Source organism: Camelus ferus, chromosome 9 (assembly GCF_009834535.1).
Source record: "Camelus ferus isolate YT-003-E chromosome 9, BCGSAC_Cfer_1.0, whole genome shotgun sequence".
Classification (NCBI taxonomy): Eukaryota; Metazoa; Chordata; class Mammalia; order Artiodactyla; family Camelidae; genus Camelus; species Camelus ferus.
Window position 1 is genome coordinate 33,329,299 of NC_045704.1, and position 12,406 is coordinate 33,341,704.

The window sequence follows — 12,406 nt, forward strand, 5'->3', positions numbered from 1 at the left end:
AGATTAAATTAGTTAATATACGTAAAGTGCTTAGAATAATATCTGACACATTGAAAAGCACAATTATGTTTGCTGTGATGACGAGGACAGTAACAATTGATTTTTGTATTCCTGACATTTAACACGGTGCCTGGCATATGTGTTAAGTAAATGTTTGTTGAAATTCAGTGTATTCATAAACATACAAAGTGGCAATTAAACGAATTTTCAGAATATATCACCATATTTTTTTTCCTGCCTCTCATAGGAGAATCCGAGTGAAGAAGATGCTGCAATTGTGGACAAAATACTATCTTCTAGAATTATAAAAAAGGAAGTAAGTAATGATACATTACATTTTATATTTTATATTCCTCACCCCAATTTTAAAAGTCATAATTATTTAATTTATTTTCTTAGATATCACCTGGAGTGATGATTGATACAGAAGAATTTTTTGTAAAATACAAGAATTAGTAAGTATTTAAGTTAGAAAAATAATAGAAAGATATGATTTAAATATGAATTCATATACTTAAGTATATTAAGTTAAATATTGATTTTATTGTATCTGCATTTTAAAATATTATTTGTTAGCTCAAGAACTTAAAAAATCATTAAAAAGTGAGAAGACTTTGAAAACCTTTCATGTTAAAATTGAATTTTTTTCAAAAAACATTGTTTACATCAAAATGCAGGAATATTATAAATTATGTCCTTACAAATTATAGACATTATTCATTATGTTTATATCATTGAACTTTTCAGGTTTTATTCAACTTTTTCTTACACTTTGGTGAAAGAAAATGTTTTAATTAAAATTACATTGATTTCAAAACAAGTTAGTTTTCTGATCATGACAAAACTATTATAATGAAGAAATAAATGATAAATCGCATCTTGTTATCCTTACAATTCAGTTTAACCTGTTTCTATATGGCAAATTGCAGACCTTTAGACTACAATCTTTTTAGGATATAGTGATTACAGTGGCTTTATTTTAGTAATTATATGGAGTCTATTGACATTAAATGAAATGATGAACTACCTGTTTGTAAAGTTGAAGATAATATTTTGTTTTAGATACCATGATTAAAAATAAATCTAAAAAAATCAAAACATGGTTCTCTATATCATTCTAATATATTGCTTTTATAAAAATTTTAGCTCCTATCTTCACTGTGAGTGGGCCACAGAACAGCAGCTTCTGAAAGATAAAAGGATCCAGCAGAAAATCAAACGATTCAAATTGAGACAAGCACAAAGAGCACATTTTTTTGCAGATGTAAGGAAAAAAAAAAAAGAATATTATGTGTGAACTCTGAGCACCTGTAGTACATTATGTATCACAAATTTAAGTATTATTCATTTTAATTCTTAGGCTTCCACTTTTGATATTTGAATACAAATGCTACCTACATACAGTAATTTTTCTTCCTTCAGACTTAGCTTGGAAAATAGCTAAAACAGGAACACTAATAATGAATGGTAGATAACTCTTGTATTTTTAAATTAGCATGTATTTAATACTTTTTAGAGTTGAATGTGAGTGTGTCAATATCTTAAAGTATTCTGTTAGCAGATTTCCTCAAGAAAGGAAATGGTAACATAGGAAATACTTGGGAAATAAGATTTTTCAGTAATTGAAATATATTGCTTATTTTCTATATGTTATGTGTGTACAATAACAGACATCATTGGAAAAATTCATTAACCTTTCCAGGCCTCACTAAAAATCTGATGTCCTTTCTTGCTCTAATTTTTTTTCTTTTTTCTTCTAATAGACTTTTTTAAAGAACAGTTTTAGATTCATCTACATTTTTTTAACTTTTTATTTGAAAAAATTTTAGAGTTTTTATTTTGAACACTAAAGTTGCAGAAATAGTACAACAAATTCCCATATATATTTTAACCAGATCCCCTAAATATTACTATTTTACCATGTTTGCTTTATCATTCACATTGATTCTCCCTGTCTCTGTGCACCCCTCTCTTTCTGCCTCTGCCTCTCTCCCATGCACATGTATTTTTTTCTAAATCATTTGAAAGTTGTCTCAACTTCTGTATTTTCTATAAACATCTTTCTTATATAATAATAGTATAATTAACATTGGTGTAGTATTATTATCTATAAACGTTCATATTTCACTAACTGTTCCACTGGTATTTTTATAACAAAAAAAAATGTGTGTGTGTGCTTAGTCTCGTCCAGAATTGAATCCTGCAGCACATAATGTATTTAGTTATCATGTCTCCCTTAATCTTTCTGTTTTTCATTACTTGGACTTTTTTTTTAAGTATATATAGGTGGTTTATTTTGTAGCATATCTTTCATTTTGGGGTTATCTGATGTTTCCTCAGCTCTAGGTCATTCACTTTTTAAAAGAACATCACAGAAATGTTGCAATATGCTTCTCAGTGAATCACATCAGGAGGTACATAATACCTATTTGCCCCATTACTGGTGGTGTTAACTTTAATCACTAGATTGTGGTGGTGTCTGGCATATTTTTCCACCATGAAGCTACTATTATTTCTTCATAATTATAAAAATCTACTTCACAAATCTGATGATTTTAACCACCTATAATATCAGTTTATGGATGCTGGAAGGTTCTCAAAATTTTCTCCCCTTCTCACTCTGATATAGAAGTTTCTGATGAGCTGAAGATTTTAGAAGTACTTAACTAATAATCTTTTGGTTTTTCATGAAGATTTGTTTTTCTCATGTGACTCAGGTACAACATAAATTGGAGCTGTGCAGATTTTCTTAGGCAACCTTATTACCATTCTAATGTTGGACAGTACTCTTTGTTACCAAGTGTGTCCTGTACCTGGGGATGATAATACTGCTCAGAAAAGGTTTAAGATAGTGAAGAGAACTAAAGGCACAGCCATGGAATACTACAAAATTTAGAGGTTAACAGGAGGAGGGGCAGCAATTCTTGGACCTGATGAAAATAGCAAGAGAAAGGTATAGAGGTTCCCTTTGGGAAATTTTTAAAGAACACATCTTCTAGAGTAACTCAGATGTCTGGAATACCTTATTTTTTGGTGCTCTTTAGTTAATTTTATTATATATAACATGGTGATTCATAATACAGACAGATATCCTAGATATCTTTTGAAAATTAAAATAGAAGTATTCCATTTTTGGAAATTTAATTTAAATCAAACAAGTGTTCTATAGAGAAGAGCTAGTAAATTTGTCTTTATTTCACTTTCATCTTTCCATTTCTTTGCCAAATATTAACTTACTTTTTAATTTCAGATGGAAGAAGAACCATTTAACCCAGACTACGTTGAAGTAGACAGAGTGTTAGAAGTCTCTTTTTGTGAAGATAAAGATACTGGTGAGGTAAATATTTGGTAGAAATATTTTTTTAAGTAATGAAAACCCAAAACCTTACAAGTATTAAAACGTTATTTTTTTAAAGTTAATGACCTAAAAACACTTTAAAAAGTTCATTCATTTTTATTGATGTAGGTGAATATATTTAAACTATTTCTAGGGATTCTCAGATTACACTGTTTTACTATTTTTCAAAATAGTAAAATGAAAAAAAATTTTTTACAGCCTGTTATTTACTACTTAGTCAAGTGGTGCTCATTACCATATGAAGATAGCACTTGGGAACTAAAAGAAGACGTAGATCTTGCAAAAATAGAAGAGTTTGAACAATTGCAAGCTTCACGGCCTGACACAAGACATTTGGTAAGAATATGTCTTAGCATCATAAAATCTTTGCACTTCTTTATTCAACAGGTTTAGTGTGATTTTTGAATTTTTAATTTAGTGTTTGGTATACAATTAATGCTCTAGTTTTAGAATTACTACATAGTATCATACGATGTTAATTTAACTATTCCTCTTTAGTGGATATTCCAGTTTTAAACAATACTACATTGAACATTGAGCTCTTGAACAAGTTTCTGTAAGATAAATCAGAAGTGTAATTGCTTAGTCAGAACATATGTGCATTTAAAAATTTGATAAGTATTTCCTTCTAAATTGTCTTCCAGAAAAGTTGCAAATTCTTCTACCTCATCTTGCTCAGCTTTGAGCAGAGCTATTAATTCTCTGTCAAAGAAAAATCCTTATTATACCCCCCTTTTCCTTGTTTTCTGTAAACCAGTTATTCATCAGTAAATCTACTTTCATAGTAACTTTATTTTTAGGAAAACCTTTTGTATAGAATATTGTTAAAGGTCTACATAAATTAAGTACACTGATTTCTTACTTATATTTGTGTTTCTTCCCTGTTTAAAAGAAACAAACAAAAATTTGTCAGTTATTGATTTTTCTAATTACAAAGACTATAGAATTCTAGAAGGCTATGACAAGTTGTGATATTTTAATAATTATATAATTTTTTGCTTTCATTTCTTTAAAACATAGGATTATTTTCTTGTGAGTCAGGTTTTGGGAGCCAACCAAAAGAAATTCACATTGAAGTGACATATTATGAAAATATTTTGGCCATTCCTCTTTCAAATATAATTTGGTCATAGAAATTTCTTATTTCTCTAAAGAGGAAATTTGTACATGAAAAAACAAGAACAGATCACTTTTGGATCAGCATCAGAGTAAGGAAGGCTGCCATGAAAAATGTGGAAATGTGGTGTAAGACAAGGAAATTAATTAATTGTTCCATGGAAGAAATCATATTGTTTTTATAATAATTTTTTTTCTGGTCATCTTATTTTTCTGGTCTTCTTAATTTGTCTCTCAATAATATCCATAATCTATTACCAAGAGAGCAGCAGCTCACCTCCATTCCTTTCGACTTCTAAGTGCCTTTCCTTGAACCAGGAAACAAAAGTGTTAACTAATTCAAGGAGGAGTAGTCCAAGGGATATTATGAAAGGGAAAGATTTGGATGGGGTAGGGGGGAGGTTGGGCGGGGACCATGCTTCAGTGGTAGTGTGATCTCTAGCTTCATCAAGTTAGCTATTTCTTTAGATCAGTGGTTCTCAGTCAGAGGTGCTTACGAGAAGCACTTTAGCAACTTTTCAAAAATTAGACATGCCTGGTCTCTATGTCCTGGCTCCAGAATCAGAATATCTTGAGAGTGGACCTCAGGTATGTGTGTTTTTAAAAAGACAGTTTTGATGCATATGAGTGGGAAGAACCACTGCCTTAGATATATAATGTAGTCCTTGGTAAAGGGGACTCAGCCAATAGAATTAATCCCATTAATTAATGTAAAATCAGTTTGACAACAGTGCTAGTTTATCAAAGTCAAATAATGTAGAAAGTAAGGATTTTTTTTTTTTTTGCCAGTCTGTTATTACTAAATAAAATGACATAAAACATGTAAAATATTTTTAGAAATTCTGGAAATGAGATTTCTTCCTGACCCAAACTAAGGAAATAGTAGTTTGTATTGCTGAAAAGAAAATTATGGAGAATATTACATGATGTGGAAATTATTTTAAACAATAATTAAATATTGTATGTTTTTAAGTTAATCAGCTACCATTTAAGAAATTTTTTTAGTAAATCCTAATTGTATTAAGTAGCAGCAGACTTTAGTAATCAGTTCTATTTTCAGTATATACTGATAGCCTATTTTGTTTTTCATTCACAATTACCATATACTAACCCAGATCATCCTCTAATTTTTAAAAGTATAATTTTGTTGATTATAGCAGTATAATCATTTAAAAGCAGAAGACAGTAGGAAACCTTTCTCAGAAACTTATTCTACTGAGACCTAGACCCTAGTAATTTGGGGCTAGGATAATGTTATTTCTCTTCCTATCCAGCAGTCTTCAGAAAGCTTATGTCTTAGTTGTCCAGAATAAATTCATGACAGAGCTTTTTATTGCTGAGGAAGAAAGCGGGTTTGAATAAATACTACATATGTAGATGAATAAGTGTGTTTTTCACATACAGTGTTATGCTTCTAGATTTTTGAAAGAGATATTTTGTATCATGAATATCAAAAGTGGTATAGAGATTATGATGGATTTAAAATATATGAGAAAATATGATATATATTATTCCTTGAAATCACTGCCTCTGCACTAGGCCCTGGAAGATAGCCTGTTGAGTCCACATGAGCCATTTAAGGACTGTTTCTCATTTCCCTAAAGCCTTGTGTGTCTCATGGATTTAAGCCCTGTTGACTTTCAGAGCCAGGGGATTTGTCTCTCAGGTGTAGGTCTAAAAAGTTGAGGTGCCAGGTGTAGGATTTAAACCCTTTTCTCATTTGGGAGAAGTTCAGGGTTGTGAGTTTCTCCTGATTGTGGGATTGGGTTTATGGCGAGATTATGTCTCAGCCTCTCCTATCTGTTTCAGTGTAGGTTTTTTCTCATTTGCCCGTCACGTAGGAATCACTTAGCTAGTTCTAGTGTTGCTTTCAGAAGAAATTGTTCTATATATACCTGTGGATTCAGTGTGTCTGTGAGAGAAGGGTGAGTTCACCATCTTGAACCAGGCCCAGCTAATGCATCTTTGTATATTGAGTTTGAAGCGATTTTTGAAGTGTACAGTTTGCTAAATTTTGACATATGAAACTATCATCATAATTGAAATAATAAACTATACATCACTCCCAGAATTTTTCTCCTGCCCCTTTGTAATCCCTCCGTCCCAAAACTTCCTTCCCTCATGCCCATTCCCCACCCCCAGGCAACTTTATGTCACTATCCAATATTTTAAATTTTATATAAAGAGACAGTGTATGCTCTTTTTGAGTGGCTTTTATGCAGCATTATTGTTTTGAGGTTCATGTCATTGCATGTATCAATAATTCGTTCCTTTTTATTATTGAATTGTATTCTGTTGTGATGTAGTATCCCACAATTTATGTATTCATTCACTATTTGTATTGACTATTAGAAATTGAGCTGCTCTGAACATTAGTATACAGGTCTTTGTCTAGGCATGTCATTTCTTTTGAGGAAGCACCTGTAAGTTAAATGGCTGGCTAATATGTGTATATTTAACTTTTTAAAATTGGTCTCAACATACTATATTTCTGCCGGCAGTGAATAAGATTTCTAGCTGCTTCACATCCTTGGCAACACTTGGTATGGTCAGTGTTTTTAATCTTAGCAATTCTAATATATGTGTAATGGTAGAACATTGTGGTTTGAATTTGCATTTCCTAATGATTAATGATGTTGAACATCTTTTCATGTACTTGTTTGCCATTAGTATGTCTTCTTTAATAACATACCTATTCAGATATTTTGCCTATTTTTTATTGGCTTCTTTGTTTTCTTATTATTGAGCTTTAAGAATTTTTGAGCTTTAGAGGGTGAATATAGCTTAGTGGTAGAGCACATGCATAGCATGCATGAGGTCCTAGGGTCAGTCCCCGCTACTGCCATTGAAAAAAAAAAAGGATTATTAAGCTTTAAGAATTGTTTATATATTATTTAAAAAAAAGTCCTTTATCAGTATATGATTTGCAAATGTTTTTTCCAGATCTTTTCATTATCTTAATAATGTCTTTCTACAAGCAGAAATTATAATTTCAGTGAAATTCAGCTTATCTGTCTTTTCCTTTTGGATCCTACTTTTGCTGTTTTATCTAAGAAATCTTTGCATAATCCAAGATCACAAAGATTTTTCTCCTATTTTTTTTCCAGAAGTTTTTATAGTTCTAGGTAACATTTAAGTCTGTGATCCATTTTGAGTTAATTTTTTGTTATAGTACAATATATGGATCAAAGTTCATTTTTTGCTCATGGGTATGCAGTTGTTCTAGCACCATTTTTCAGTAAAACTATACTGAATTGCCTTTCCAACTTTGTCAAAAATTAGGTGACTTAATACATACGAGTATTTCTGAACTGATCTGTTTATATCAGTTCCACACAATCTTGATTCTATAACTTTTACCATAAATCTTGCAGTTGGTCAGTATAAATCCTCCAACTTAATTCTTCATTTTCAAAGTTATGTTGAGCATTTTTGGTCCTTTGCATTCCATATGGTTTTAGAACCAGCATGTCAGTTTCTACAAAAGCATTGCTGAGATTTTGCTTGGATTATGTTGACTCTGTTGGTCAGTTTGGGAAGAATTAATAATGTAGAGTCTTTTAATCCATGAATATGATATATATTTCCATTTATTTAGGTCTTTTCCTTCTTTTTTGAATCATATTTATCTTTTTTTAAATTGAAATATAGTTTGTAAAATTATTTGGGTCTTGAAATTCTCTCAGCAATGTTTATAGTTTTAGATATACTAGTCATATATAACTTTTGTCAGATATATTCCTAAATATTTCATATTTGGATACTAGTATAAGACATTTATATTATTATACTTATTATATTATTGTATTTATTTGTATTTATAATTGTTTCTACAATATAGCATACAGTTTTCTGTATATTGATCTTCTGTCATGCAACTTGGTAAAATCACTTCTTACTTCATCTTTTTTCTGCATTCCACAGGATTTTCCATATAGACAAATCATGACTTATATGAATTAAGAAAATTTTACTTCCTCCTTTCCAATCTTAATAACGTATTTCCTTTTCTTGCTTGATTGTTCCTGTTAGAACGTATAGTACAGTGTTGAATAGAAGTGATGACAATAGACATCCTTGCCTTTTTCTGATAGAGAAAGCATTCAGTTTTTAACCATAAAGTATGATGTTAGCTTTGACTTTTTCATAGATGCACCATATCAAATTGAGAGTGTTCCCCTTTATTCAAAATTTAATGAGTTTTTATAAGGAATAGATAATTGATGTTTCAAATCCCTTTTATCCATCTATTGAAATGATCACATTTTTGCTTTTTAGTCTGTTGGTCAACATTAATTAATTTTCACATTTAATCCACCTTCCATACCTAGGAGAAACCCCATTTAGTCATGCTGTATTAGCTTTTTTATATATTGTTAGATTCCATTTGCTAAAATTTTGTTATGAATTTTTCATCTCTGTTCATGAGAAATATTGGACTGTATGTAGTTTTCTTGTAATGTCTTTATCTGATTTTAGTATCACAGTTTCATAGAATGAGTTGAGATGTATGCCTTCTTCAGTTTTCTGGAAGTGTGTGTAGAATTTATTTGATTTTTAGATATTTGTAAAATTTCATCATCATAATGCCATATAATATTACTCTTTTGTGACTATTTTAAAAACAGTGCTTTTACCAAGTATGAGATGTATGGACAATCAAAAAACAAAATACATTATTCATTCTTTGTTTTTCAACAAAGGATCGTCCTCCTTCTAATATCTGGAAAAAAATTGATCAATCCAGGGATTATAAAAATGGCAATCAACTCAGGGAATATCAACTGGAAGGACTCAACTGGCTCTTGTTCAATTGGTACAATAGGTATGTAGTATATATTAACAAAAAAAGTTTAGCGTGTTTTTTAATATATGTTCCAAAACACAGATATTCCTACATTGTTACTGTCATGGAGTCTTCATTATTGAAAATGTAGTTACCTCAGGAAGATATGCAAATGATAATTTAGGACTTTGACTATAGTTACTTCCTTTAAATGTGTACCAGTCAGAATAGAAGGAAGTTAATGTGTTGATTAGTAATTAAATTTGAGATACCTTTCTTAACATCATAAAACATCAGCTATGTTATAGAATGTTTTTCAGCTTATTCTACTGAATGCTGATAATTGAATCTAATTAGTAAGATGTGAGCAATTACATCTATAAGAATTAGATGGGTCTGTAATATAAGGCTTCAAAGAAGCATATTGTCAATAACTGATAAGGAACAGAATACGAAACGTACGAACCTAGTAGTGAACTAATTCCCTTTTATTATTTTCTAAGTTGTTCAGAATGCTTTTTGGAATATTATCTCATGGATTTTTTTTTTTTTTTTAGAGTGATGGAAAATTAATTGCAAAAGAAGTAAAAATTGTTACTGTGATAGAGAAGGAATTCTGATAGCATATACAAAAGAGTAAATGAAGGCACTATTATTAGTAGTAATAGCAAAATTTTATGACACTTATTCAAAATCATTTTTCTGTGTTTCTACTTCTCACATGATTCTTCTGAGTTGTTACACTTAGTAATGGTGAGTCATGAGACTCAGATGGAGTTAGGGGAACCTGTTGTCACATGCAGTGCTCTTTCCCCTGGTTTATATTTTCTAAATGTAACTATTTTTCCCAAGAAAATCTTCCTTGGTGAAATAGTTAACAAAATTTTATGTTAATTATCTATCTTATCAGTACCCTTTCCCATTGTTTGTTTTAAACTTACACCACTTTCCTCAAGTACTTTATCTCAACCCTACCCTCTTCTCTCTATATGTATGACTGCTTCATAGAGAAGCCTAGGGCCAGTAGGTGAATTCATTCAGATTCTTGCCTGCGCTCACACCTGAGCCTACAAATGTATCTCCATCCTCTTTCCTCATATCAGAAGTTCAAAGGTCCCTCCCCAGGACCAAGACTAATGCTACCACCTCAACTCTTTACAAGCATATCTCATCCAGTCTTCTCAGAACCTCACTTCGATCAGTTATCATCCTTCTCTGTTATACTTTCAAGCTATCTGATATGATGCCTTCAGTCTGTGGACAAATTTGGGTTTAACCTATTTATAATATAAAAAAAAAAGAAAAGGGTAAACCTTGTCTTGGCTCTGTTTTTCCTTCTAGCTACCCTGATCCCTCTTTGTAACTTCCTAGGCAAATACCTAGGAAAAGTAGCCTGCATGAACTCGTCCCATTTTCTCATCACCAATTCTCTTTAAACCTGTTGTTTGAATGTTGATTCTGTATCATCTCTGAAGCTTAGTTTTCCAATCCACAAGTTATTTTTCAGCCCTCCTTTGCTGTCTTTGCTGCATTGGATAGTAGTTGCTACTCCTTTCATCCTTAAAATTTTCCCCCATTCTCACTTCCAGCAGCTTCCACAGTGTGACTCTCCTAGCTTTCCAGTATGCCTCTGTAACTGTCCTTTCAATAGTCTTTGCTGGTTCTTCTTCCTCTGTCTACCCTTTCCATGTTGTTTTTTCTTTCCCATGGTTCTGTTTTTTGCTCTCTTCTCATATTATGTTTGTTCTCCCAAAACCAAACTCTACACCCTCCCATGTCTTTACTTACCAGTAACATCTCTAAAGCCTTCAAGTCCAAACCCTTATTTATTTCTGCTTCTTGCTACCTTAATGTCTATCTCAATGGTTTTTTAAACACAACAGATTCCAAATTAACCTTATCATTTCCTGTTTCCTCCATACTAGACTTATTCTTCTTCCATATTTTACATCTTGGTTAAGAATAACACAGCTTAGTCACCCAGACTGAAATCTGTCATCCTTCACTCCATAATATCTGGTTGGTGACTAGGTCCAAATCCCTCTAACTTAACAAGTAATTTTAGAAGCAGTTTTCTTCTCTTGATCCCTCCTACGTTAGTCCAAACATCTGATTCTTTCCTGCATTATTGTGATACTTTGCCAGTTACTGTTCCAACTTCAAGTCACCTCATCTTCTAATATTCACAGTAGCACCAGAGTAAACTTCAAGTACAAACCTAACCTCATCAATTTTCTTTAAAAATTTTCAGTGACTCCCACTGTGTAATAGAAGGATGTCTAACTTTTATTTATGACCCCTGCCTATCTCAGTAATATATTAAACAATATTAAACACCTTATGTCCTCCCAGTTGATCATGTTCTTTATACTTCTGCTCTGCCCTCTGGCAAAATCCTGCTCATTACTGACCTCCTCTCTGAAGGCAGTCTTCTCTCGTTTATTCTAGCCAGAGTTGATGCTTGCTCTTCTAAGCTTCCATTATAAACTTAATACTGATGATTCTTAACTGGCCTTTTTCATAATCATTTGTGGAACTTATTTTAAAAATTACAGTTGCTTTTATCCTACTCTGTACACATTGAATCAGAATGTGTAGGGGAAGGCCCTGGGTATCTGTTTCTTTCAAGTTTCATAGGCTGTCCTAATACACAGCCAAAGTTGAAAACCAGTTTTTTTTTTAATTGAAGTACAGTCGATTTACAATGTTGTGTTAATTTCTGATGTACAGCATAGTGATTCAGTTGTACATATATATATTCCTTTTCATATTCTTTTTTCATTATAGGCTATTACAAGAAAACCAGTTCTTCATTTGTGCTTCTGTAATAGCACATTGCATGGCTATTTATTTATTTATTTATTCACATGTCTGCTTTTCTAATAGGCCCAGGAAGGCAGGGAACATGTTCTATTTCTTTTGTACCGCATTTCCTCATACTGTTCCTGAGATATAGAATGCTTCCTCAATAAGTAATATATTTAGTTTGCCTTTCTCTTGCCATTTCATTCTTTTAAGAAAACCAAATATTTAACATGTGGTACCTTTATTTTGGAGCTACAAAAACCTATTATAGTTTCCCCTTTGCAGGATTATAATAAAATTATAATCTTTAGCCAAATCTGCACTTCAGCAACTTTTATATT

The 12,406-nt window shown here is 31.5% G+C and overlaps 1 protein-coding gene across 16 annotated transcripts in view; it reads left to right on the top strand.

Moving 5' to 3' along the window:
• Window positions 1-12,406, top strand: part of CHD9 (chromodomain helicase DNA binding protein 9) — a 208,659-nt gene that overhangs the window by 132,678 nt on the left and 63,575 nt on the right. For all 16 annotated transcript variants that reach the window (XM_006185980.2, XM_014560314.2, XM_032486309.1 and 13 more), the window contains 6 exons: window positions 248-316; window positions 400-455; window positions 1,147-1,264; window positions 3,251-3,337; window positions 3,557-3,694; window positions 9,178-9,299. In XM_006185980.2, the coding sequence (XP_006186042.1) occupies window positions 248-316; window positions 400-455; window positions 1,147-1,264; window positions 3,251-3,337; window positions 3,557-3,694; window positions 9,178-9,299 (590 nt within the window). The remainder of the gene's footprint in view (window positions 1-247; window positions 317-399; window positions 456-1,146; window positions 1,265-3,250; window positions 3,338-3,556; window positions 3,695-9,177; window positions 9,300-12,406) is intronic.